General features: G+C 43.6%; 1 protein-coding gene across 1 annotated transcript in view; it reads left to right on the top strand.

Moving 5' to 3' along the window:
* LOC126252732 (proton channel OtopLc-like) overlaps positions 1 to 27,301 on the top strand; it is a 318,240-nt gene that overhangs the window by 203,609 nt on the left and 87,330 nt on the right. The window contains exons 7-8 of the mRNA XM_049953634.1: positions 19,781 to 19,941; positions 25,334 to 25,514. Coding sequence (XP_049809591.1) covers positions 19,781 to 19,941; positions 25,334 to 25,514 — 342 coding nt within the window. The remainder of the gene's footprint in view (positions 1 to 19,780; positions 19,942 to 25,333; positions 25,515 to 27,301) is intronic.

Here is a 27,301-nt window from a genome sequence, read left to right as displayed (position 1 = left end):
CAGGGGCGGACGAAGTTATGATGATGAAGAAGCTGCATTGCAACTACCTACGCAAACATACACGAGGCCGGTCACGCTGGACTGATAGTGCAACCTGTCGTTTGGTACATCAGGCTAAACGGATCCCGTGAAACTTGCCGGGTTTGCGGAAAACCAAGCTGGCCTGCTTTAATCACTGTGTTTCGGTACATATGCACTCCTGCGTCATCGAGCTCACTGGAATCGCTTTTGGGAGGACAGCGGTTGAAACCCGCGTACGGCCATCCTGATTTAGGTTTTCCATTATTTGCCTAAATAGCTTCAGGGAAATGTCGGGATAGTTCCTTCGATAAAAACACGGCCGATTTCTTTCCTCATCCTTACCTGATCCGAGCTTGTGCTCCGTCTCTAATGACCCGGTTGGTGACGGGACGTTAAACACTGCTGTCCTCCTCTCCTACTCCTGTGTTTCCATCGTGGCGGGTTGAGCTGCTTTAATGGTACCGGCGGAGATAGGGGCAAGCAGCCTGGAACGAGAATTTATACACCTCTGCACTGTACAGGGTGCCCTATTCCCCGGCACACCACGTGCCATCTGAACTTCTGTCTAAGTTCCTGGCCACCAAACTACTCTCCATCTGTAGCCCGAGATGACAACTTAGGCTAATCACGTCGCACCCAAAACAGTGCAGAGAGTAAAACAGAAGGAACAGAGTCACTCCATGACTCGCCCACCACTGGCCACCGCGGCTTCCGGCCGTGGCTGAAGTTACAGTTGCGGTATCTCCCCATTCCTGACCAGGGCACACAGGCCTAGCCCACCGATACGAACAACCTTGGCCGCTGTGCCTGTCTTTGGTGCCGACGAAAGGCCACACTCTTGTCCGCTCCTTTCAACGCAGCAGCGATGCTGGCCAGCAGATGATGTTGATACCATTCGGTGCAGCTGACTAGCCTCTTCTTTATACAGGGTGATTCAAAAAGAATACCACAACTTTAGGAATTTAAAACTCTGCAACGACAAAAGGCAGAGCTAAGCACTATCTGTCGGCGAATTAAGGGAGCTATAAAGTTTCATTTAGTTGTACATTTGTTCGCTTGAGGCGCTGTTGACTAGGCGTCAGCGTCAGTTGATGCTAAGATGGCGACCGCTCGACAGAAAGCTTTTTGTGTTATTGAGTACGGCAGAAGTGAATCGACGACAGTTGTTCAGCGTGCATTTCGAACGAAGTATGGTGTTAAACCTCCTGATAGGTGGTGTATTAAACGTTGGTATAAACAGTTTACAGAGAATGGGTGTTTGTGCAAAGGGAAAAGTTCTGGACGGCCGAGAACGAGTGATGAAAATGTAGCACGCATCCAGCAAGCATTTGTTCGAAGCCCAGGAAAATCGACTCGCAGAGCTAGCAGAGAGCTGCAAATTCCACAATCAACTGTATGGAGAGTCCTACGAAAAAGGTTAGTTATGAAAACTTGTCGTCTGAAATTGGTTCAAGCACTGTCTGCAGCTGATAAGATTAAAAGAATCGATTTCTGTGATTTTATCCTTGCTCAAATGGAAACAGATGAATCTTTCGTTTCAAAGATTGTGTTTAGTGATGAAGCAACTTTCCACACTAACGGGAAAGTCAACCGTCACAATGTCTGTATATGGGGCACTGAGAATCCGCGGGAAACAACTCAGTATGAACGTGACTCGCCTAAGGTGAACGTTTTCTGTGCCATTTCAGCCAATAAAGTTTTTGGTCCCTTTTTCTTCGAAGGTGCTACTGTAACTAGACTACAGTATCTGGAGATGTTAGAGAATTGGCTGTTCCCTCAGCTCGAACAAGAAGCATAGCAATTCATATTTCAGCAGGATGGAGCGCCACCACATTGGCACTTATCTGTCCGTAACTACCTGAACGTCAACTACCCGAGGCGATGGATCGGCCGCCAGGCAGCCCGTGATAGAGCACTTCATCACTGGCCTCCAAGGAGCCCTGATCTTACCCCCTGCGATTTTTTCTTATGGGGGTATGTTAAGGATATGGTGTTTCGGCCACCTCTCCCAGCCACCATTGATGATTTGAAACGAGAAATAACAGCAGCTATCCAAACTGTTACGCCTGATATGCTACAGAGAGTGTGGAACGAGTTGGAGTATCGGGTTGATATTGTTCGAGTGTCTGGAGGGGGCCATATTGAACATCTCTGAACTTGTTTTTGAGTAAAAAAAACCTTTTTAAATACTCTTTGTAATGATGTATAACAGAAGGTTATGTTTCTTTCATTAAATACACATTTTTAAAGTTGTGGTATTCTTTTTGAATCACCCTGTATATGAAGATGGTATATGTTCTTTCTGACATGTCCGAAACAATAGATACTATGTTCATGTATATAGTTAAGGCTCACCGTCCATTTGACCATCTTCTTCACTGCGGATGCACAAACTGTGCCGGAACTCTTACGGGAATCGGCAAAAAGCCGCGAATAATGAGTAGAATGGGCAGGGGCACTACGAATATACTGCGGGACAATAAGTAGCGAACGGGAGACGTGAAAGAGATGAGTTGCTGCAGTCGCACTATCCTCTGTGTCCTCCGTAGCTCAGATGGATAGAGCGTCTGCCGGTTCGAGTCCCGGTCAGCGCACACATTTTCAACTGTCCCCGTTGACTTATATCAACGCCTGTATGCAGCTAGGGGTATTCGTTTCATTGTAACCTCTTCTGTGTCGAGCATCCCTAGTTCGGTGCCGTGCTCCTGCGGCTCAAGCACTGTCACCTACGTACTGTTAACAAACTACAAGCTCCACTGCAGCGTATCCGCAGCCGGCGGGGAGAGAAGGAAAGCAATGATTCCACTAAATTCAATTTCACGCCACAAACATATTCTCAGTTGGAATAGAATGAATTTCCTTGAGACAGAGAAATTGCTGTCCATGCATCAGCACGGCTTTAGAAAGCATCCCTCCTGCGAAACGCAACTCGCCCTTTTTTCACATCATATCTTGCGCACCATGGATGAAGGGTATCAGACGGATGCCATATTCCTTGACTACCGGAAAGCGTTTGACTCGGTGCCCCACTGCAGACTCCTAACTAAGGTACGAGCATATGAGATTGGTTCCCAAGTATGTGAGTGGCTCGAAGACGAAAGAAGTAGCTTACAAAACGCTTGTTCGTCCGATTCTTGAGTATTGCTCATCAGTATGGGACCCTTACCAGGTTGGATTAATAGAAGAGATAGACATGATCCAGCGAAAAGCAGCGCGATTCGTCATGGGGACATTTAGTCAGCGCGAGAGCGTTACGGAGATGCTGAACAAGCTCCAGTGGCGGACACTTCAAGAAAGGCGTTACGCAATACGGAGAGGTTTATTATCGAAATTACGAGAGAGCACATTCCGGGAAGAGATGGGCAACATATTACTACCGCCCACATATATCTCGCGTAATGATCACAACGAAAAGATCCGAGAAATTAGAGCAAATACGGAGACTTACAAGCAGTCGTTCTTCCCACGCACAATTCGTGAATGGAACAGGGAAGGGGGGATCAGATAGTGGTACAATAAGTACCCTCCGCCACACACCGTAAGGTGGCTCGCGGAGTGTAGATGTAGATGTAGAAGACTTCTTAAGTAATAGAACCCAGTACGTTGTCCTCGATGACGAGTGTTCATCGGAGTGATGTTTTGGATAGGGTGGATAGCAATGTGCGGCTGTTTGCTGATGATGCTGTGGTGTACGGGAAGGTGTCGTCGTTGAGTGACTGTAGGAAGATACAAGATGACTTGGACAGGATTTGTGATTGGTGTAAAGAATGGCAGCTAACTCTAAATATAGATAAATGTAAATTAATGCAGATGAATAGGAAAAAGAATCCCGTAATGTTTGAATACTCCATTAGTAGTGAAGCGCTTGACACAGTCACGTCGATTAAATATTTGGGCGTAACATTGCACAGCGATATGAAGTGGGACAAGGATGTAATGGCAGTTGTGGGGAAGGCGGATGGTCGTCTTCGGTTCATTGGTAGAATTTTGGGAAGATGTGGTTCATCTGTAAAGGAGACCGCTTATAAAACACTAATACAACCTATTCTTGATTACTGCTCGAGCGTTTGGAATCCCTATCAGGTCGGATTGAGGGAGGACGTAGAAGCAATTCAGAGGCGGGCTGCTAGATTTCTTACTGGTAGGTTTAAAAAAAATGGCTCTGAGCACTATGGGACTCAACTGCTGAGGTCATTAGTCCCCTAGAACTTAGAACTAGTTAAACCTAACTAACCTAAGGACATCACAAACATCCATGCCCGAGGCAGGATTCGAACCTGCGACCGTAGCGGTCTTGCGGTTCCAGACTGCAGCGCCTTTAACAGCACGGCCACTTCGGCCGGCTTTACTGGTAGGTTTGATCATCACGCGAGTGTTACGGAAATGCTTCAGGAACTCGGGTGGGAGTCTCTAGAGGAAAGGAGGCGTTCTTTTCGTGAATCGCTACTGAGGAAATTTAGAGAACCAGCATTTGAGACTGACTGCAGTACAATTTAACTGCTGCCAACTTACATTTCGCGGAAAGACCACAAAGATAAGAGAGATTAGGGCTCGTACAGAGGCATATAGGCAGTCATTTTTCCCTCGTTCTGTTTGGGAGTGGAACAGGGAGAGAAGATGCTAGTTGTGGTACGAGGTACCCTCCGCCACGCACCGTATGGTGGATTGCGGAGTATGTATGTAGATGTAGAAATTACATTGAAGTGACAGAAGTCATGGGATAGCGACACGCATATTTGCAGATGGCGGTAATATCGTGTATACAAGGTTAAAAGGGCAGTGGGTGGGTGGAACTGTCATTTGTACTCGGGCGATTGATGCGAAAAGGTATCTGACGTGATTATGGTTGCACGACAGGAATAAACCTACTCTTGCGAGCTTTCAAATAGTAAATGACGTAGTGTGGTGGCCCTCAAGTGCATACCCACAGACTCAGATTTGAAATATTGAAAGTTTTGGCTGGTTTCGTTGTCTAGGGGCAGGGACACGTAGTTGCCGCATTACAAGCCAAATACTGCTGAGTCTACAGTATACAACATGAATAGACACATTGTAGGGAAGCATCCTACTCACTGTGTAGTAAATCCACATCAGTCTTTCCATTGTGTGCCAGCCAGTCCGCTGTAACTAGCTCTGACGTCATAAATGTTGCGCAATACTGTAAAAATCAAGCAAATAACCTAAAACATTTCTAGCATCTCAGGAGTAATACTAAAACAACATGTGTTGAATATCAGTTCGATAACTTTAGCCATTTTCGAAATTTGGACGTTTTTCTGTAAAAATCATTGGCGCAACAGAAACGAGCTAGAAAGTTAAAATTTTATATTTAGATTCATCTTTCATAATAATTTAATAAAAACAGTACTTTGGATTTCACAAATTAAAATTTTAGTGATAATTCATGATTTTCTGGTTTTCGTCTTAAAACTTAAGGAAGCAAGATAGATTAAGTAGGCTAATAAATAAGGCTAGGATGTTTACATTTAAGTAGAATGGAGATCCGCTATCACCATAAGGATGTGAGAAGTTTCATTCGAATACCTATAAAACTATAGCGATAGCGTATCTCCAAAGGGCCAGTTCAGAGCTCGTCTACTGCGTGCAGTGTAATTAAATTAATTCTCTCGCCCAAAATATTTAACTTAGCCACGTCAAAATTTTATTATCAATACTTACCTTCGTGCTGAATGCACATTTAAATTAAGAGCTTCATCGTCCATCAGCAAGAGAAGCTATGATTTATTAGGTAACTTAAAGTGGTGCGTTACTAGCCCAGCAGCTAGTCGGGAGAGCCGATTTGATCAGGCGTTCCCTTAGCCGTCCGCACCGCGGCTTTATACATAAGAACGCTGGGCGAGGAAGCAAGGCCCCAGTTCTCTCCAGACGCTGAATAGCACACCATCTGTGTCGGGAGTCGCGTCGCGTCGCGTCGGTATCATTGCTACAAACAGCCTCGGATGCCGTATTAAGTTACTCGAGATACGCGTAACCATGAAATCATTTTCAAGTGAAGTGTTAATTCTGGGATGACTTTAGTTATCGATCTTCAGTTTGCGTATTGTCGTATTTTCACGTGCCGCCGCAGGACAGACATTCTACCATTAGTTAGCATGGCGTTTGATGAACCTTATCAAATTATGGCGAGCATTCATTTAAATATTTAATTTGGACAGTTAAAGTTGCATCAGCGCATTAGACTCTGAACTGCTCTGTTAGTTAGGTTGTGTGGATTCTTTTGTTTTTCATCAGTGACTTTCAGAATATACTCAACTATTTTAGAAAATCGTTTTTGATTATAAATCCCGGACAATCTCCTAATTCCTCAGAGCTATAAGCTGTAACTATAAGTGTATTCTCAGATGAAGTGGGCACTAGGAATTCTAATTACAGGCTTCACGTTTTGCTAATCACTTTGTGCTTGCCAATATTGTAGTTAGAGAGCCAGTGTTGAGAACGGCAAAAGACAGCATAAATAATAGGAACATTTAACAACAATAATTCCACCCGCCGCCGCACATATGGTTAATCGGCCGGGAAATGCAGTGTTTCTCCATTCAAACAAACATTTATGCAATAGTAAACAATTAAATCCACCCGCCGCCCCACAACATGAATCCGATGGTCGAAGGTTCCTATCACTCGGTAATTGCGAATTTTGAACGTAACATAGTAATTTATAAATGAAAGGTTGCAATTAAGTTAATTCTGCAGGTACTATCTCAACGAATTGAAATGATGGTGATGAAAGGCGTGCACTTCATTCACCATTCAGTGCTCGTATTTCATATTTCTAATCCACGCATTGTGGTACTCGGTAAACTAATAATTCAGGTAATATTAATAATTTCTATGGGTTGCCTGATTTAATTGACGATTTTTACAGCTTGTCTCACACTGATCTGTGAGAGGAGCTTGGCGCTAGAAATTTTCTTTATTTATGTGAGAGGGCAGCAGTCTTCCTAGCAGCCATGATGGTTTACCGTTTCCCATCCCTTTTCCGATCGCCAGGGTAGCACGTGGTGTCGTTTGAACATTCGGTAGTGGCCAATGTTTCTCCTGCTCTCAGTTCCCCAACCTGCCTTACCAACCTTGTAAAAGCTATTTCTGCTGAATTTTAACTCCGCGAGGTCGCCTCCCTGTGAAATTCCGGCCCTATGATCGGCCAGCTCAGATATCTGTTTGAATTACGTCTGAATTTTCATGTACTGGTATAAATTTGAACTGATTTGGTAAACTAGTTTGGGAGAGTGGGTTATTGGTGAGGTTACGGAGCAGTTTTGAAAAAATGCCCCGCAACACGGTGGAACTGGGAAAGTTGTAATTCGCCATATAGATCCCGTGACAGAATTAGTAAGTGTTATCTCGGTGCAACTCTCTAGAAACAGAGTCCAGAACTCACTGCATAATTTTAAAGTAGTTTTGCAATAAGTTGCTGCCTGACTGAACACATTATTATATTCCTAGCTTCTTCAGCCTCTGCAGATCAGAGAATCAAATGACGTGGACTCAGTATAGCTGCACTGTGGGTTAAGTCCAGTGATCAAATTCCCGCGGCTTATATCTGTAACGCGAGTGGGTCACACACATAATGCTTGTTGACTTTTACACTTGCAGACTTCGTAACGCTCAACCGTTCGCCTGATAAACCATCGAAATGCTTCCCACTGCCCAATTCGGGCAGTTACCAACTCCCTGAATTTTGCCTAAAAAGGATATTACTTGCTTTCTCCTTAGTGTAAAGCGTATCTTCCCGCCTGTAATTGTGCCCAAGGAATTTTTCTGACTGAAAAATTCTGTTTTTACTACTGACACGTGATCCTTCAAAATTTCCTACACCAGGCGTTATCAGTCTGAAGGACCTCAGACTTGGCACGAATTCCTCAGTTGAACTGCCTTACACAATGCTGTTAATAATTTTGACCCCCGATCAAAATTGAGGCTACATAATCTGCAAAGATACGACCGAAAATGGAAACAAATACGAATAAAACATTATTAAAATTATTAATGTAATGTCTGAGCAGATCCTCTAACAAATTTGGTGTTTATAGTTTTTAGTCCAGAGCAGATCTCAGTTGCAAACAAATTTCTATAAGATACTAAGAACTTCCTTGCATGGCTGGATGGATAAAAACTGTTGTAAGACAGCACCCCGAAAGTACAGGGTGATTCAAAAAGAATACCACAACTTTAAAAATGTGTATTTAATGAAAGAAACATAATATAACCTTCTGTTGTACATCATTACAAAGAGTATTTAAAAAGGTTTTTTTTTTCACTCAAAAACAAGTTCAGAGATGTTCAATATGGCCCCCTCCAGACACTCGAGCAATATCAACCCGATACTCCAATTCGTTCCACACTCTCTGTAGCATATCAGGCGTAGCAGTTTGGATAGCTGCTGTTATTTCTCGTTTCAAATCATCAATGGTGGCTGGGAGAGGTGGCCGAAACACCATATCCTTAACATACCCCCATAAGAAAAAATCGCAGGGGGTAAGATCAGGGCTTCTTGGAGGCCAGTGATGAAGTGCTCTGTCACGGGCTGCCTGGCGACCGATCCATCGCCTCGGGTAGTTGACCTTCAGGTAGTTACGGACAGATAAGTGCCAATTTGGTGGCGCTCCATCCCGCTGAAATATGAATTGTTGTGCTTCTTGTTCGAGCTGATGGAACAGCCAATTCTCTAACATCTCCAGATACTGTAGTCCAGTTACAGTAGCACCTTCGAAGAAAAAGGGACCAAAAACTTTATTGGCTGAAATGGCACAGAAAACGTTCACCTTACGCGAGTCACGTTCATACTGAGTTGTTTCCCGCGGATTCTCAGTGCCCCATATACAGACATTGTGACGGTTGACTTTCCCGTTAGTGTGGAAAGTTGCTTCATCACTAAACACAAACTTTGAAACAAAAGATTCATCTGTTTCCATTTGAGCAAGGATAAAATCACAGAAATCGATTCTTTTAATCTTATCAGTTGCAGACAGTGCTTGAACCAATTTCAGACGACAAGTTTTCATAACTAACCTTTTTCGTAGGACTCTCCATACAGTTGATTGTGGAATTTGCAGCTCTCTGCTAGCTCTGCGAGTCGATTTTCCTGGGCTGCGAACAAATGCTTGCTGGATGCGTGCTACATTTTCATCACTCGTTCTCGGCCGTCCAGAACTTTTCCCTTTGCGCAAACACCCATTCTCTGTAAACTGTTTATACCAACGTTTAATACACCACCTATCAGGAGGTTTAACACCATACTTCGTTCGAAATGCACGCTGAACAACTGTCGTCGATTCACGTCTGCCGTACTCACTAACACAAAAAGCTTTCTGTTGAGCGGTCGCCATCTTAGCATCAACTGACGCTGACGCCTAGTCAACAGCGCCTCAAGCGAACAAATGTACAACTAAATGAAACTTTATAGCTCCCTTAATTCGCCGACAGATAGTGCTTAGCTCTGCCTTTTGTCGTTGCAGAGTTTTAAATTCCTAAAGTTGTGGTATTCTTTTTGAATCACCCTGTAATTTGACATAATTTCGCCAACTTGGCTTCAGCTGTGCTAGGTATATAAGTAAAACCTGTTGTTCAGAAATAAAAATTTTGCCGGAGCGGGACTCGAACCCAGATTTCCTGTTAATCGCGAGCGGTCGCCTTAACCATTAGGCGATCCGTGCACGCCTCCCGGAACGACCATCTGGCACACTGTCTACATCCCCACACCACAGTCTCCTATGTTCATTTCGGCTATACTCTCTATTCCCGCGCCAGCGAGAATGAGACTATGAGGAATCGAGACTTATGATGCCGTCGGCTGTTGCCCGCCCCCCGCCACGGCCTGCCTGTTATCAACAGTAGGTAGAACATCAAACCTGAAGTCTAGTTGTTCAAATGTACCGAATTTATTCCGAAGTAACTTCCGAACCGTCGCTCATAAGAGCAGAAAAGTCCGGCTCCTAGTGTGTTCAGACATTTTGAACACGATCCCGTAATGAAAATGACAGGCCCCCATGGAACGCAATTTCGGTAATCGAAAAATATCGTGATACCGCGAGTGACGGCTAACTGCTCGACCGCTTCGGCCGGATGCTCGGTACTGACGCCTAAATAGACACCGTACCCCCACAACGCCAAGCCACTTACGCCGCCATCTGAATAAACATTGTTTCGTTGACAGTTATGTCTTCATAATTGTCGTTCTTGCAGACGATGGCTAAAGTGCAACTGAACCAGAGATTGGGATTAGATTAGATAGGATTTACTTTTCGTTCCAGTTGATCAATAGCGAGGAGACCCTCTGGGATGTCGAAAGTGTCGGAAAACAATAATACACAATTAATATTTACAAAAAAAGAACTGATGTGCTAGTGTACCTTTCACAGATCCCTAATGAAATTGCTGTTGTGGATGTGCAATCGGTGAGAGAGAACAAAATCTTAAACATACACTCCTGGAAATTGAAATAAGAACACCGTGAATTCATTGTCCCAGGAAGGGAAAACTTTATTGACACATTCCTGGGGTCAGATACATCACATGATCACACTGACAGAACCACAGGCACAAGACACAGGCAACAGAGCATGCACAATGTCGGCACTAGTACAGTGTATATCCACCTTTCGCAGCAATGCAGGCTGCTATTCTCCCATGGAGACGATCGTAGAGATGCTGGATGTAGTCCTGTGGAACGGCTTGCCATGCCATTTTCACCTGGCGCCTCAGTTGGACCAGCGTTCGTGCTGGACGTGCAGACCGCGTGAGACGACGCTTCATCCAGTCCCAAACATGCTCAATGGGGGACAGATCCGGAGATCTTGCTGGCCAGGGTAGTTGACGTACACCTTCTAGAGCACGTTGGGTGGCACGGGATACATGCGGACGTGCATTGTCCTGTTGGAACAGCAAGTTCCCTTGCCGGTCTAGGAATGGTAGAACGATGGGTTCGATGACGGTTTGGATGTACCGTGCACTATTCAGTGTCCCCTCGACGATCACCAGTGGTGTACGGCCAGTGTAGGAGATCGCTCCCCACACCATGATGCCGGGTGTTGGCCCTGTGTGCCTCGGTCGTATGCAGTCCTGATTGTGGCGCTCACCTGCACGGCGCCAAACACGCATACGACCATCATTGGCACCAAGGCAGAAGCGACTCTCATCGCTGAAGACGACACGTCTCCATTCGTCCCTCCATTCACGCCTGTCGCGACACCACTGGAGGCGGGCTGCACGATGTTGGGGCGTGAGCGGAAGACGGCCTAACGGTGTGCGGGACCGTAGCCCAGCTTCATGGAGACGGTTGCGAATGGTCCTCGCCGATACCCCAGGAGCAACAGTGTCCCTAATTTGCTGGGAAGTGGCGGTGCGGTCCCCTACGGCACTGCGTAGGATCCTACGGTCTTGGCGTGCATCCGTGCGTCGCTGCGGTCCGGTCCCAGGTCGACGGGCACGTGCACCTTCCGCCGACCACTGGCGACAACATCGATGTACTGTGGAGACCTCACGCCCCACGTGTTGAGCAATTCGGCGGTACGTCCACCCGGCCTCCCGCATGCCCACCATACGCCCTCGCTCAAAGTCCGTCAACTGCACATACGGTTCACGTCCACGCTGTCGCGGCATGCTACCAGTGTTAAAGACTGCGATGGAGCTCCGTATGCCACGGCAAACTGGCTGACACTGACGGCGGCGGTGCACAAATGCTGCGCAGCTAGCGCCATTCGACGGCCAACACCGCGGTTCCTGGTGTGTCCGCTGTGCCGTGCGTGTGATCATTGCTTGTACAGCCCTCTCGCAGTGTCCGGAGCAAGTATGGTGGGTCTGACACACCGGTGTCAATGTGTTCTTTTTTCCATTTCCAGGAGTGTAGTTACATTTAAAAGGATGTAAAACTTGTCACCAGATATTAAATGTTCAATGCACTCAGGTGCATATGATAATTCTTAGGTTATTGTAGCCACGCATCATCAAATAACAAAAATAAAATAAATAACCATTTTACAGCCCTTATTTACGCTGATGGCGTTACAATACCGTACAAAATTTGTACAGAAGTCAGATTGTACGCAATATTCGCAGTATGTCATATTATTAACAACATAAACGCATCAATCGGTTCTGTTAAGAAGTTCATCAACAGAGTAAAAGAAGTTTGTCACCAATAAATCCTTTATACTCTTCTCAGACTGAACTTTGTAATTAGTTAAACTTTTTATGACTCCTGGCAAGTTACTGATAATGTGTGTTGCTGAATAGTGGGCACCTTTCTGAACCAAAACAAGTGACTTTAAATCTTTTTGAAAGTTATTCTTATTTGTAGCATTGATTCCAAGAACTAAGGTGTTGTTTTAGAAAGAAATATATATTTTAATGATAAATACCACTAAGAAATAAATGTATTGGGAAGCAGTAGTTAGTATCGCAACTTCCTTAAACAGCCCTTTGCAGGACGTTCTTGAGTTCACTCCAAAAATAAATCGTACTGCACGTTTTTTGGGCTCGAAAAATTAAGTTTCGCTTGATGAGTTACTCAAGAGAATAATCGCGTACGACATTATGGAACGAAAGTAAGCATAGTAAGCTAGCTACTTGTTTATGTATCACTTATGTCTGAAAACATTCACATAGCGAATAGAGATTTTTTAGGCTGTTCAGCAGTTTTGTGGTACGTCCCTGCCAGTTAAATTTACTATCGAGCCTTAATCCCAAGAAAGCCACGTGTCAACTTTTTCTTTCTGCTTGTCATATTATAGGCATATTGTGGCATGAAACCTTTTACGAGTTCTGAACTGCATATAGAACGTTTTTTCGAGGTTTAGTCACAGAGAATTAGTAATCCGCCAGCATAGCCGAGCGCGCTAACTCGCTGCTTCCTGGACTCTGGTAGGCGCGCCGGCCCCGGATCGAATCCACCCGGCGGATTAACGATGACGGCCCGTGTGCCGGCCAGCCTGGATGTGGTTTTTAGGCGGTTTTCCACATCCTACTAGGTGAATACCGGGCTGGTCCCCACGTCCCGCCTCAGTTACACGACTGACAGACATTCGAAACACATTCACACTCTTTCACGATCTACACTCGCCGCAGACAGCTGGGGTACACTTATTCCATCTTGGGGGGGGGGGGGGGGGGGGTACGGGGTGGCGGCAGGAAGGGCATCCGGCCACCCCTTCAAATTAAAATGCCAGATCCGGTTAACCATGGCCGACTCTACGTAGCCGCGGGACAAGGCGCAAGCGATAGAATAGTCACACAGAATTAGCAGGCACCATTTATTAATGTCCATGAAAATTTTACTAGCCGACCATTCTAAGACTACACTTGGTTACCCGATTCACTATTTACTGCAATGTTTGTGTCATCTGCAAACAAAACAAACTTGGCATCCGGTAATGTTACTGAAGAATGGTCATTGATACGTACAAGAAACAGTTAGGGCCTGAGATGGGACCTCGGAGGATACCAAATGTCGTTGGTGCCCAGTTGGGTGATCCCTGATGTCTGAATGCACGCCTGTTTCCCATTGACACCCTTTGTTTTCTGTCAGATAGGTAACCCAACATACATCTGACCCAGGCGAGGATGATGTAAGTTTCGCTGCCTATCTTAAGGGGCATGTAACATTTTATGGACAAGCTGTATTTGGTCCTCCCTGTACGAGTTCGTGTTTCACTCGTGTCACTGTTCGAATTGCTCTCGCGAGTCCAGCACTGAGTGCTGGGCAGATCGGCACTGATGGTAAGAAAGTGCGAGGGACGTTCAGTAAGTAATGGAACAAGCTTTTTTCCGAATTCAGATTGGTTTTATTCGAAATTCCAATACACCACATTATTCGCCACTCTTTTGGCTACAAAACCCTGTTTTCAAAATAATCTTGTAACGTCTCCGCTCTTGCGTACGTTAACTCTTTAAAGCCTGTACTATGATAAGTTGACGGGCTTCACCTTCTAAGAAAGGATTTTATTAAATAAGATGACCGCGTGTACCTGAATGGAAGCAAAATCGGACTTTTACCCAGTCAGTAACAACAATGATACGTCAAGCTAGTATAAAGTGTAACTACACGTTAGTACGGGCAAGAAACCTACACAGCAGATGCTACCAATGGTTAATAATACGGTCGCCAGCCTAATTAGGCATTACGTGAGTTTTTCCCTTGTACAAGTGGATGTACGTACAAACATAACAACACGTAGTAATACTGCATTATATGGAAAATTTTAGAACCCGAAAAATCTACTGAACTAGTATTTTCCCTTTCTGCACTGATTTGGACAAGCTACGAATATACAACATTACACTACAATGATTACTACACACTGCATTTTGTGTATTGATCCAACTGAAATCGGGCATAGGTTACCCTAGAAATAGCACTTTTGAAACACACATACGAAGTCAATTTTAATAAGGATAAAACACTGGTAAATTTAGGTTTTATATTGGCTTTCACTTTGCAGATTAAATCAGTTCAGTGCACTTCAGCATTTAAATGAATAGAAATGAAAAGAATGAAAAAGGGGGGGGGGGGACCCTGAAACTGTTATGGTCACTGTGTTGAAACTATTAACTATCGGAAACATGAAGCACTCAAGATCTACCAAATAGGAGTTACTATTCTTTTTGTCTTATTAAGTCCTCATTTAACTACCATTATTTTCGTCTCTCTAATTAATTAAGCTTCATTACTAAACCACTTTCAACATTATCTTCAAATTTTGTCAAGTCTATTATTTACCAAAATATTCATTAATAACAAAGTTCTTTAAACATCATTCTGATATAGATGGGTCTGCAGGTAATTCTCATTAACATGAACTTCATATCTTCATTTCGGGACACTCGGATTGCACAACATGCGGAAAGGACCCTGTCCAGGTTAGTGATTAGGATAATTAATTAATAGGGCAATTCTGGTAAAAAGTCAAGTTATTATTGAACAGTTAGGAACAAATTTAACACTGGTCCGTACGGATACACTTGTAAAGAATTGACCTGTGCAAGTCGATGCGGCGGTTGGCGGGCAGCGAGATGGCGAGGCGCACAGCACACATACAATCACAGCTATGGCTCTTGCTGTATCGGCACTTTGCTTCTTCTTGGCGTTGTAATCCTTTTCAATTCAGTGCCTATTGGAAATAGCCATGCTGTATAGTCGTCGGAAACGGCACATCCGAGGCTCAAATGAAACCACTTTTTCCAGGATAGCCTCCTCGATCCGGAACGTGTTCCTCAGACCGGTGCCCAACTCAGACTGTGTTGCTGAGCCCGTTATGCCGTGCCGCGCTCGTGTGCCTTTTCCCGCGCTCGCCTCCCATCCACCTTTTACCTCTCCCCTACAGACAGGGTATTCACCAAAGGTTTTACATTCCACATATCCTAATACATTGCCTACGTATGGACCAGGCGTACATCTACATCTACATCTATACTCCGCGAGCCACCTTACGGTGTGTGGCGGAGGGTACTTATTGTACCACTATCTGATCCCCCCTTCCCTGTTCCATTCACGAATTGTGCGTGGGAAGAACGACTGCTTGTAAGTCTCCGTATTTGCTCTAATTTCTCGGATCTTTTCGTTGTGATCATTACGCGAGATATATGTGGGCGGTAGTAATATGTTGCCCATCTCTTCCCGGAATGTGCTCTCTCGTAATTTCGATAATAAACCTCTCCGTATTGCGTAACGCCTTTCTTGAAGTGTCCGCCACTGGAGCTTGTTCAGCACACAACTTTCACATCTTACAATATTCCCAACATTATTTAAACTTCTCTCCTATTACAACATTATTTGAAATGTAACATAAATATTAAAATTTACATCGAAATGTGTTTACATTTTCTTTAACATAATAACACGAAAAGAAAAAGAAATGAAATTAAAACCTTGCTTACACAAATTTTGCGAAACTCAGAAGAAAAATATTATATGTACAGTTGTTGTTGTTACAATCTCCATTCAATGCGACGATCTCCTTGGGAGGGCCTGTATGCTCACATGGTACCACCCTACTGGTCGACGATGGAGCCAACGTGTTGCTGCATCAATAACCTCCTCTGCTTCCCGCTTCATTCGTTATGGTCTTCTGTTAGGCGGCGAGAAACCCTGTGGTCACACGCCTTTGAGTACCCCAACTCGTGGATGAGTGCGTCAGCATTACCAATCCACACGTCCATTTGTGCAGCGAGGTGTCTGATTGTAACCCATCGATCACCTCGAATGAGTGCCCGCACTCTCCTATACTGCAGACGTCACAGCTGTGTCCGGCCTCCCAGCTCGCGTGGGACCGGACAGGTTTGCCACCTTGTTGCGATGATGACAGATTCTTGCCCAACGGCTCACCGTGCTTTTATTCGTTGCCAGCTCTCCGTAGACATTCTGCAAGCGCTCATGAATATCAGTTTTCCGCCAAAAGGAACTGAGTGTCAGCTCTCTGCCTGGATCTTCGGCCATACATGCTAGTAGACTGGCCTTGCTGTGCAGAAGCTATAGGGCTGGTGTGGCTCCAGCATAAACCACGTGACTATTGGCAAAACGTGGCGGGAATTCAAATCAGCGGTTTGCCATCCTATGTGTGTATCGTGTTTTACCCACATTTCTCAATTGACTGCCAAACGCTTCCAACAAAAATTACTTTTTTATTTGCGAAAAATTGTGCCAGAACTACATTTGACCTGGATTTGTTCACAGTACCATTTATAAAATCTAACAAATACATCGAACGCCACTCTGGTGGTCAGCGGGACGAAAATACTATAAACTATCAATTAAAGTAAAGTGTCGTTAAAATTCTTTTAAACAGTAAGAGTGGGCTCGTGTCAAAACTTTAAACATTGGATTCGCCGCGTTTTGAGCTCTAGTCACTTATAAAAGAAAATGGGATATGGGAATTATGTCAACGATAGGTGCCAAAATTGTCGACTTTAGAAGCGGGTCCATTTTAGAATATCAATTTTAGGTGCACTTCAGAGGTTCAGTTCCCACTATTTTTACAAAAGTTTAAACTATCAGTTAAAAATCAGTTATATTTTAGATGAAAGGTGAGACTTTGAAGTTTCAGAAAATAGTTTTGGAGCCTACATTTATTTCATAGCATTAGAAGGTAGAAAAAAATTCTATTCATGTGTCGACTATAGGTGCTCTTACCTTATTATAATCTCACTTGTATATACAAAAAGACGCGTATGTGCAGATGGCTTAATGTTTTTCCGTTTCAGGGCCTGTATCCAAAGCTGCCTTCGGTTTTCATCCTTAGGGAACCTATGAGTAGGAACGAGAAACAGTTATACTTACTTCTGTAACCGAATTACCACAGATACTTTCCAAAATGTAATATGAGTCTGACTTTACAGGCATCACATTGAACACTTTAATTTACCTGATACTCTATTTCAATTGTAAAAAACATACGAAAGTCACTTCAGCAGATTTTAATAATCGCATCTGCACTATCATAGAAACACACGTGAAATGTAATGCCATTTCCCCCGACAAAACGCTGAGTACAGCCATAAGCGCAACACGATACAACCCTGTTTTGCCAACATTCACGTGACTCCAGCCCAGAGATGTTGGAGCCACGAAAATGACGTCAGGGCCAGCCTATTATATTTATGGTCGAAGGCCTGGATGCACCTGCTACAGACGCCATTTTTAAGGTTATGTCCTGACCTATCGGAACTTTATGAAACTATACGGGCTGAAGCGGGAATATGGCACAGTGTTCCACAACAAATTCTGTATTTTTTTCAAGCGAAACTGGCCGGGAAAAAGTATCTGCATTCGTACTCCGCAAGCCACCTGACGGTGTGTGGCGGAGGGTACCTTGAGTACCTCTATCGGTTCTCCCTTCTATTCCAGTCTCGTATCGTTCGTGGAAAGAAGGATTGTCGGTATACCTCCGTGTGGGCTCTAATCTCTCTGATTTTATCCTCATGGTCTCTTCGCGAGATATACGTAGGAGGGAGCAATATACTGCTTGACTCCTCGGTGAAGGTATGTTCTCGAAACTTCACCAAAAGCCCGTACCGAGCTACTGAGCGTCTGTCCTGCAGAGTCTTCCACTGGAGTTTATCTATCATCTCCGTAACGCTTTCGCGATTGCTAAATGATCCTGTAACGAAGCGCGCTGCTCTCCGTTGGATCTTCTCTATCTCTTCTATCAACCCTATCTGGTACGGATCCCACACTGGTGAGCAGTATTCAAGCAGTGGGCGAACAAGTGTACTGTAACCTACTTCCTTTGTTTTCGGATTGCATTTCCTTAGGGTTCTTCCAATGAATCTCAGTCTGGCATCTGCTTTACCGACGATCAACTTTATATGATCATTCCATTTTAAATCACTCCTAATGCGTACTGCCAGATAATTTATGGAATTAACTGCTTCGAGTTGCTAACCTGCTATATAGTAGCTAAATGATAAGGGATCTTTCTTTCTGTGTATTCGCAGCACATTACAATTGTCTACATTGAGATACAATTGCCATTCCCTGCACCATGTGTCAATTCGCTGCAGATCCTCCTGCATTTCGGTACAATTTTCCATTGCTACAACCTCTCGATATACCACAGCATCACCCGCAAAATGCCTCAGTGAACTTCCGATGTCATCCACCAGGTCATTTATGTATATTGTGAATAGCAACGGTCCTACGACACTCCCGTGCGGCACACCTGAAATCACTCTTACTTCGGAAGACTTCTATCCATTGAGAATGACATGCTGCGTTCTGTTATCTAGGAAATCTTCAATCCAATCACACAATTGGTGTGATAGTCCATATGCTCTTACTTTGTTCATTAAACGACTGTGGGGAACTGTATCGAACGCCTTGCGGAAGTCAAGAAACACGGCATCTACATGGGAACCCGTGTCTATGGCCCTCTGAGTCTCGTGGACGAATAGCGCGAGCTGGGTTTCACACGATCGTCTTTTTCGAAACCCATGCTGATCCCTACAGAGTAGATTCCTAGTCTCCAGAAAAGTCATTATACTCGAACATAATACGTGTTTCAAAATTCTACAACTGATCGACGTTAGAGATATAGGTCTATAGTTCTGCACATCTGTTCGACGTCCCTTCTTGAAAACGGGGATGACCTGTGCCCTTTTCCAATCCTCTGGAACGCTACGTTCTTCTAGAGACCTACGGTACACCGCTGCAAGAAGAGGGGCAAGTTCCTTCGCGTACTCTGTGTAAAATCGAACTGGTATCCCATCAGGTCCAGCGGCCTTTCGTCTTTTGAGCGATTTTAATTGTTTCTCTATCCCTCTGTCGTCTATTTTGATATCTACCATTTTGTCATCTGTGCGACAATCTAGAGAAGGAACTACATTGCAGTCTTCCTCTGTGAAACAGCTTTGGAAAAAGACATTTAGTATTTCGGCCTTTAGTCTGTCATCCTCTGTTTCAGTACCATTTTGGTCACAGAGTGTCTGGACATTTTGTTTTGATCCACCTACCCCTTTGACATAACACCAAAATTTCTTTGGATTTTCTGCCAAGTCAGTACATAGAACTTTACTTTCGAATTCATTGAACGCCTCTCGCATAGCCCTCCTCACACTACATTTCGCTTCCCGTAATTTTTGTTTGTCTGCGTGGGTTTGGCTATGTTTATGTTTGCTGTGAAGTTCCCTTTGCTTCCGCAGCAGTTTTGTAACTCGGTTGTTGTACCATTGTATGTAGCATTACTTGTCGAAGCCTTCCGTATTTGGCTGGTGGCCGTGTGTGAAGTTGTGACATCGGTGCCCGCAGCGTTCGGCATCGGCAGCATGATCTACTCGGGGCTGGAGTTCGGCCAGTACTTCGAGCTGGAGCGCAACACCAAGTGCCACAACGTGCTGCTAGCGCTGACCCCGGCGACGCGCATGGCCTTCATCTTCATCCAGATGTACTTCATATTCCTCAACAACGAGGTGAGTCCACTGCCGGCGGTGTCTCGTGTAGGCGGCCACTCCGGCCTCAACCTCGCTTCGAGGCGCAGTACAAGTAACACGAGTACATATAGCAACCAGCCCCTTCTATATGACTTTGTCTGTGCTAACAAGGGAACCTCCCCATCGCACCCCCCTCAGATTTAGTTATAATTTGGCACAGTGGATAGGCCTTGAAAAACTGAACACAGATCAGTCGAGAAAACAGGAAGAAGTTGTGTGGAACTATGAAAAAAATAAGCAAAATATATAAACTGAGTAGTCCATGGGCAACATAGGCAACATCAAGGGTGATAGCAGCACAGGCGCGCCGTGGTCCTGTGGTTAGCGTGAACAGCTGCGGAACGAAAGGTCCTTGGTTCGAGTCCTCCCTCGAGTGAAAATTTTACTTTCTTTATTTTCGCAAAGTTACGATCTGTCTGTTCATTCATTGACGTCTCTGTTCACTGTAATAAGTTTACTGTCTGTGTTTTGTGACCGCACCGCAAAACCGTGCGATTAGTAGACGAAATGACGTGCCTCTCCAATAGGAACAGAAAACATTTGATCGCAAGGTCATAGGTCAACCGATTCCTCCACAGGAATATGTTGTCGACCCACCTAACTTGCACACTAGGCGAATGGGTAAAAAGATTCTTCTACCTTGCCCGATTTAGGTTTTCTTGTGGATGTGAGAATCACTCCCAAAAAAGTGATGAAAACATAAGAGTTTGTCACATAAACTGCAACAAATGAATGCAACAGTTTCACAGTCGAACAGTTTTCCCTGTGCTCTGTCAAAACATATGTTTTTTACGTTTTCAAATGTTTCCGTGGGTAGACCGTCAGATTCTGTATATGTCCAAGCAAATCTGAACATGTCCTGGAATTTTGGGGAGCGAAGTTGATTATGTGTGAGTGCCTGAACTTTAATAATTATCTGAAAATAAAAAATTAAAATTTTCATCCGAGAGAAGATTTGAACCAAGGACCTGTCGTTCCACAGCTGCCCACGCTAACCACGGGACCACGGCGCTCGTAAGCTAACACTCTCCTCGATGTTGCCTACCTTGCGCATGCACTACTCAGTTTGTATATTTTGCTTATTTTTCTCATAGTTCCACACAACTTCTTCCTGTTTTCTCGATTGATCTGTGTTCAGTTTTTCAAGGCCTATCCCTGTGCCAACTTATAACTAAATCTGAGGGGGGTGCGATGGGGAGGTTCCCTTGTTAGCATTCGTTGACCTTGAGAAACCGTAAGATGCGTTTCGCGCTTTTTACCTAACTGCACACATACATTTATGTTTTCCTTAATCGTTCGTTTCTGTCGATTGTGTTTTGAAATTTACTGCTTGCCTGTGCAAGATAACAATTTCCTTGCTAACGTGTTCCCAGAGCTCTACATTTACGTTTTATTTACACATCAGGATACCTGTCAGCTAAGATAATTGTGATTTTGCACTGAGCAGCTTCATTCTCGGAACGCAGTCCGCAGAAACGACATGGCGTAAGTAAAGTGGTATAAGAAGTGTGTGGCTGCTGCTCTTCTTAAATTAATATAATTGAAAACCACAGAGCTTAACCATTATTATCGATTATAAATCAATTTCACTATATATTCTCCATGTAATCCTAACAGACTTACAAAGTCTATCTCTTCTTCCCGAAAAGAATTGATTACAGAAGGACTTTTTTACACCTTTAATGCATCCTGTTTCAAATTAGAAACTAAACTCAGAGCGAATGACAGAATGCACGTTACTGGAGATATTCCACATTCTTCTGTGGAGTGTACTACTTTTACAAAACTGTGTCGCACATTTTAAGTACCATTCTAGCTAACCCCAATTGTGAACATCGGCGAAAAATATTTTCTTGATTGCTTAGAAACTTACCTCTAGACATTACGTGTTACGTACGCGGTTGTGAATACCGCACTAAGCCAATGTTAGAATTCATCAAAGTAAAAACTAAATGAGAAACATAGGACAGATTTGTATGCTGGAAGCCATTAGCATATAAACAGACATTTGTATTTCTCTCTTATGAGCACATACTGTTTTCGAACTTACAATTGCTTAATCTCAGAACCCACGTTTGTATCATTAGGGTATGTCGTCACAGTGACATTAAAATCGTTTTCTGCACTTACGAAATGCAGACGTCCGTTTTCAAAGAAAACAGTAGAGAAAGATGTGTGAATATCACAGAATGAATATTAATGAAGTTATTGCACATTTCTACACGTTCGACTTATATAAGTGGCTATAGCCTTGAAATCAATAAAAAAATTGCCAATATTCATATTGTAAGGCAATCACGAAAGAATGCTAAAGTTTATCAGGAAACTAAATTCAGCCAGTAGTGAGTTTCGAGAAGGAAATTGCCGTTTCGAAATCACGGTATCATGTTTATGAACTCGATCGTATATGTCCGAAAAGCACGTTGCAGTTTTCCGCAGCCATATAGTTCACTACCTTTCGCTGAATATTACGGAAGCGAATTGTGTATGTTGCAGATATTTATGAAATACATTTCTTCCGTATTCAAAATATCACATTCCTGTTAACTACCGGTATGTCAACATTTACTACGCACTCCCTCGCCATAGTTGTTATGTATCATCTTGCAAATCCAGGAATAGAATATTTCTCCTAAGAAGACGACATCACGACAAGTTACATTCTTGTGAAAACATCACTTATTTCCCTTATAAATAGATATTCACCGAGGCAAGATCCATTTTTCTACCCTCTTAAAACAAGTGTTCCTACAAACATAGAGTACTTGAATCCCATAAATTTAGCTTGAATTTCACGCTGCGTCTATGTATTTTACTAATGTGCCATTGTATCATATTGGCCAATGATGAGATTGTCACTTAAGGTGTTTGATCACACGGCATAGCCTACAAGAAGATGATTCACACTAACAAGAGGAGGCCACGACGTTTGGAACGCGGATTTACTGCAAACTTCGTACACTCGTAGGACACCATTAGGACAACAAAATGTGTAAGCAGTAGCGCGTAATTCTCAAACGTTATTGAGAAAATCGCAAGATAATTTCGGTCGTCAGATATAGATCTGTGCGTGGCCGTTTTTACCATGAAGCGGCGCCAGCCGAGTGGGTAGCATTCAAGCCCCGTGGTCGCTGGATCGAGCCCCGTTCGCAATTTTTTTTATTTTTTACACAGTCATTTTCTTTACTATTTACATTACAATCGATATAGTGGGAAAAATACGTGTAATCGGATGAACTTTTATTATATTTACAATGTTATTTGGCAGTCTACAAATTTTTATTATCACAAATAATATAATATTCATAACTATCGACTAGTAAACGACCAAACGCATAAAGTGATACTGAAAATGTATGCTTTTCTGAGTCTTCAAAATTGTTCGTATTTAATCGAACACGAACGAGAAGTTGCTTCTCGCAAAGACGCTGTTAAAATACACTCGATACTGCATGATCAATTATCAGTGCCGATATTTGAGGAAATGCTGCGTTACTCATGGTTTGCTTCCAAATTATCGTCTTAAAGAGAGGTTTTTGAAAATGTTAACGAGGTTTGTTTTTCCACGGAAAACCTCAAAAGACCTTGCGTTTGCGGAAACAGCATTTATTCAATGCAGCTGGTGCCGTTTAACTTTGTTTTCCATATTTTTACGAAAAATATCATCCTGCCATTGTACTTGTAATGTCGAAATCGACAATTAATTGTACATCTTTCGAAAGCCGTCTGTGCCGGTCAAAACCTGGAGGTAACAAGTAGTTTCGGGCTCCTTCCAGGTATAGGGGATTTCTCAAATCACGGACAAGCATACATTTTCAGTATCACTTTATGCGTTTGGTCGTTTACTAATCGATAGTTATGAATATTATATTATTTGTGATAATAAAAATTTGTAGACTGCCAAATAACATTGTAAATTTAATAAAAGTTCATCCGATTACACGTATTTTTCCCATTATATCAACTGTAATGTAAATAGTAAAGAAAGTGACTGTGTTGAAAATAGAAAAAACTGACGAACGGGACTTGATCCAGCGATCCGACGATTACGGGGCTTGAACGCTACCCACCTTTTTTCTTTTCTTTTTTTTCTTTTTTCTTTTTTTTCTTTTTTCTTTTTTTCTTTATTTTCATTTCGTTCGAAATAGTTCGTTGCGTTTGGTCTGGGCGGACGTCCTGAGACATCCGTTTAAGTTCGTTGTTGATCAATTAACTCAGTTTTTTTATCATTATTACGGAGGGCAGGTAACCCTCTGACCGTACACACTGAGCTACCGTGCCAGCGAAGTACGCGCTACTGCTTACACATTTTGTTGTCCTAATGGAGTACTACGAGTGTGCGAAGTTTGAAGTAAATCCGCGTTCCAAACGAACGTCGCGACCTCCCCTTGTAAGTGTTTATTGAGTCCTGCAGCTTTCAGAACAGTAGTAAGTACCAAAGCCGCTGTTTTGTTTTCACGAGAACTATTTGCGTGAGCTGAATGTCACCTCTTCTTTACATTTGCATATTGTAAACAGTAAAGGCCTTACATTAACCATTTGAAATAGTCGCGAAACTGCCTTTACATTTCTCGATTCAATCCCTAAAGAGAGACGTGTTGAGTTCTTCAGAAATTACGGTTGATGACAACTTTCAGCTACCGCATTTTGAACACGATTAATGATGTCACGTACTGTCCGCTGGAAATCAAGCAAATAATTTCTCTGCCAGCAAACTTTTGTGTTGGAAACGAAACAGTCGCGTGGTTTACAACCAATCATTCTCTTTTCACAAGCTGCGATATCGTCGCGAAAAAACAGTGACCCGTATATGTAATAAGTTTCCTTTAATTTACGTCTATGGTCACAAACTTTTTGTTAACAGATTACCGGTTTCGGTTTTTAATGACCATCATCAGAGCCGGCCGAAGTGGCCGTGCGGTTAAAGGCGCTGCAGTCTGGAACCGCAAGACCGCTACGGTCGCAGGTTCGAATCCTGCCTCGGGCATGGATGTTTGTGATGTCCTTATGTTAGGTTTAACTATTTCTAAGTTCTAGGGGACTAATGACCTCAGCAGTTGAGTCCCATAGTGCTCAGAGCCATTTTTGAACCATCGTCAGATCTGTTTCATAAAAACAAAGTCCTAATGTGCTGTAGCCATAGTGGCCTCGTCAAATGGCTGCAGTACATTAGGACTTTGTTTTTATGAAACAGATCTGATGATGGTCATTGAAAACCGAAACCGGTAATCTGTTAACAAAAAGTTTGTGACCATAGACGTAAATTAGAGGAAACTTAACAATTTTATTGTTGATATAATGCAGCAGTATAGTTAGAATCTGAGATCTAGAGATTGTGCGTGGCCTGAGCAGTGTTGTTTGTCGGCGACAGGACTCGCTGCTGCAGCAGATGAAGGTGTACAAGCACCGCGCCCTCGCCCGCTTCGGCCTGATGCACATGATCGGCACCAACCTCTCCGTCTGGCTCAACGTGCTCATCCAGGAGACTAAGCACGAGATCCTCACCTTCTACAGCCCCGAGAACAAGACGCTCGGCATCCAGCACCGCCTGCGTGAGTATGCACTCTGTTTTTCCACGACCGGGTTCCTTGCCAGTGACAAAATTTAAACGACAAAGAACGTATGGATGTATAACAGCCTATAATGTCCCTGTCCCAATTAAATATTTTCGCTGATGGCAGTGATCATCATCATCCTACATCTACATCTACATACATACTCCGCAATCCACCATACGGTGCGTGGCGGAGGGTGCCTCGTACCACAACTAGCATCTTGTCTCCCAGTTCCACTCCCAAACAGAACGAGGGAAAAATGACTGCCTATATGCCTCTGTACGAGCCCCTATCTCTCTTATCTTTGTGTTCTTCCCGCGAAATGTAAGTTGGCGGCAGTAAAATTGCACTGCAGTCAGCCTCAAATGCTGGTTCTCTAAATTTCCTCAGTAGCGATTCACGAAAAGAACGCCTCCTTTCCTCTAGAGACTCCCACCCGAGTTCCTGAAGCATTTCCGTAACACTCGCGTGATGATCAAACCTACCAGTAACAAATCTAGCAGCCCGCCTCTGAATTGCTTCTATGTCCCCCCTCAATCCGACCTGATAGGGATCCCAAATGCTCGAGCAGTACTCAAGAATAGGTCGTATTAGTGTTTTATAAGCGGTCTCTTTTACAGATGAACCACATCTTCCCAAAATTCTACCAATGAACCGAAGACGACTATCCGCCTTCCCCACAACTGCCATCACATGCTTGTCCCACTTCATATCGCTCTGCAATGTTACGCCCAAATATTTAATCGACGTGACTGTGTCAAGCGCTACACTACTAATGGAGTATTCAAACATACGGGATTCTTTTTCCTACTCATCTGCATTAATTTACATTTATCTATATTTAGAGTTAGCTGCCATTCTTTAGACCAGTCACAAATCCTGTCCAAGTCGTACACCACAGCATCATCAGCAAACAGCCGCACATTGCTATCCACCCTATACAAAAGATCATTTCTGTAGATAGAAAACAACAGCGGACCTACCTCCTCCTCTTCTTCTTCTTCTTCTTCTTCTTCTTTTTGTTCTACTACTACTACTACTACTACTACTACTATCGCTACCACCACCGATTCTCGGCACTGCCACTGACTGCTTGAAACACAAGCCTCCCCATCTTCTCGAGTCTTCCGGATGCTTTCTTCCTCTTCTTTTAGCCATTTTTCCCTAGCCCTTCCCCTGTGTGTTTTCATCCTCATTTCGTGCATCTTTCTAGGCATCGTCGTCTCATTCGTTCTCTTTATACAGTCATCCCAGTTGAAACTTTTTCCTTTAATCTCGTCTTCGATGGTTCCTTATGTTCTATCTCCATAACAAGCTGTACATTTATGCTGTACTCTGCAACCGACTTCACGATGTGTAGCGTAGAATACCTCTAGTGCCACTACCGCTTTCCTCCTCTTCCGTTCCATTCATGAAGAACAATCGTCGCTGAAATTTCGTATGAGCTCTAATTTCGTCATGCACATGATCATTTCAAGGGAAGTGTATGGGAGGATCTAAAGTGTATCCCAGCTCTTCATCAACCTACGCGGCTGCCACTGAAGCTTTTGCGCTCACTAAACGATCCTGTGACGAAAAGTGCCGCTCTTCGTTGGACTATCTCCTTTAATACTTCTTAGCAAGGTTCCCAGACGGGGGAACAGTACTAAAGAATCGGTCGAAAAATTGTTTCGTCAGCGACTTCTTTCGTGGATGAATTATACTTCCTAAAGATTTTTCCAATGAATCTCAGCCTCGCATCTGCTATTTCTACTGTTTGTTCCATGTCGTCACTCGACATTGAG

Source organism: Schistocerca nitens, chromosome 4 (genome assembly GCF_023898315.1).
Source record: "Schistocerca nitens isolate TAMUIC-IGC-003100 chromosome 4, iqSchNite1.1, whole genome shotgun sequence".
NCBI lineage: Eukaryota > Metazoa > Arthropoda > Insecta > Orthoptera > Acrididae > Schistocerca > Schistocerca nitens.
The sequence above is the reverse complement of the archived record's forward strand: the minus strand, read 5'-3'. Positions and strand labels throughout refer to the sequence as shown.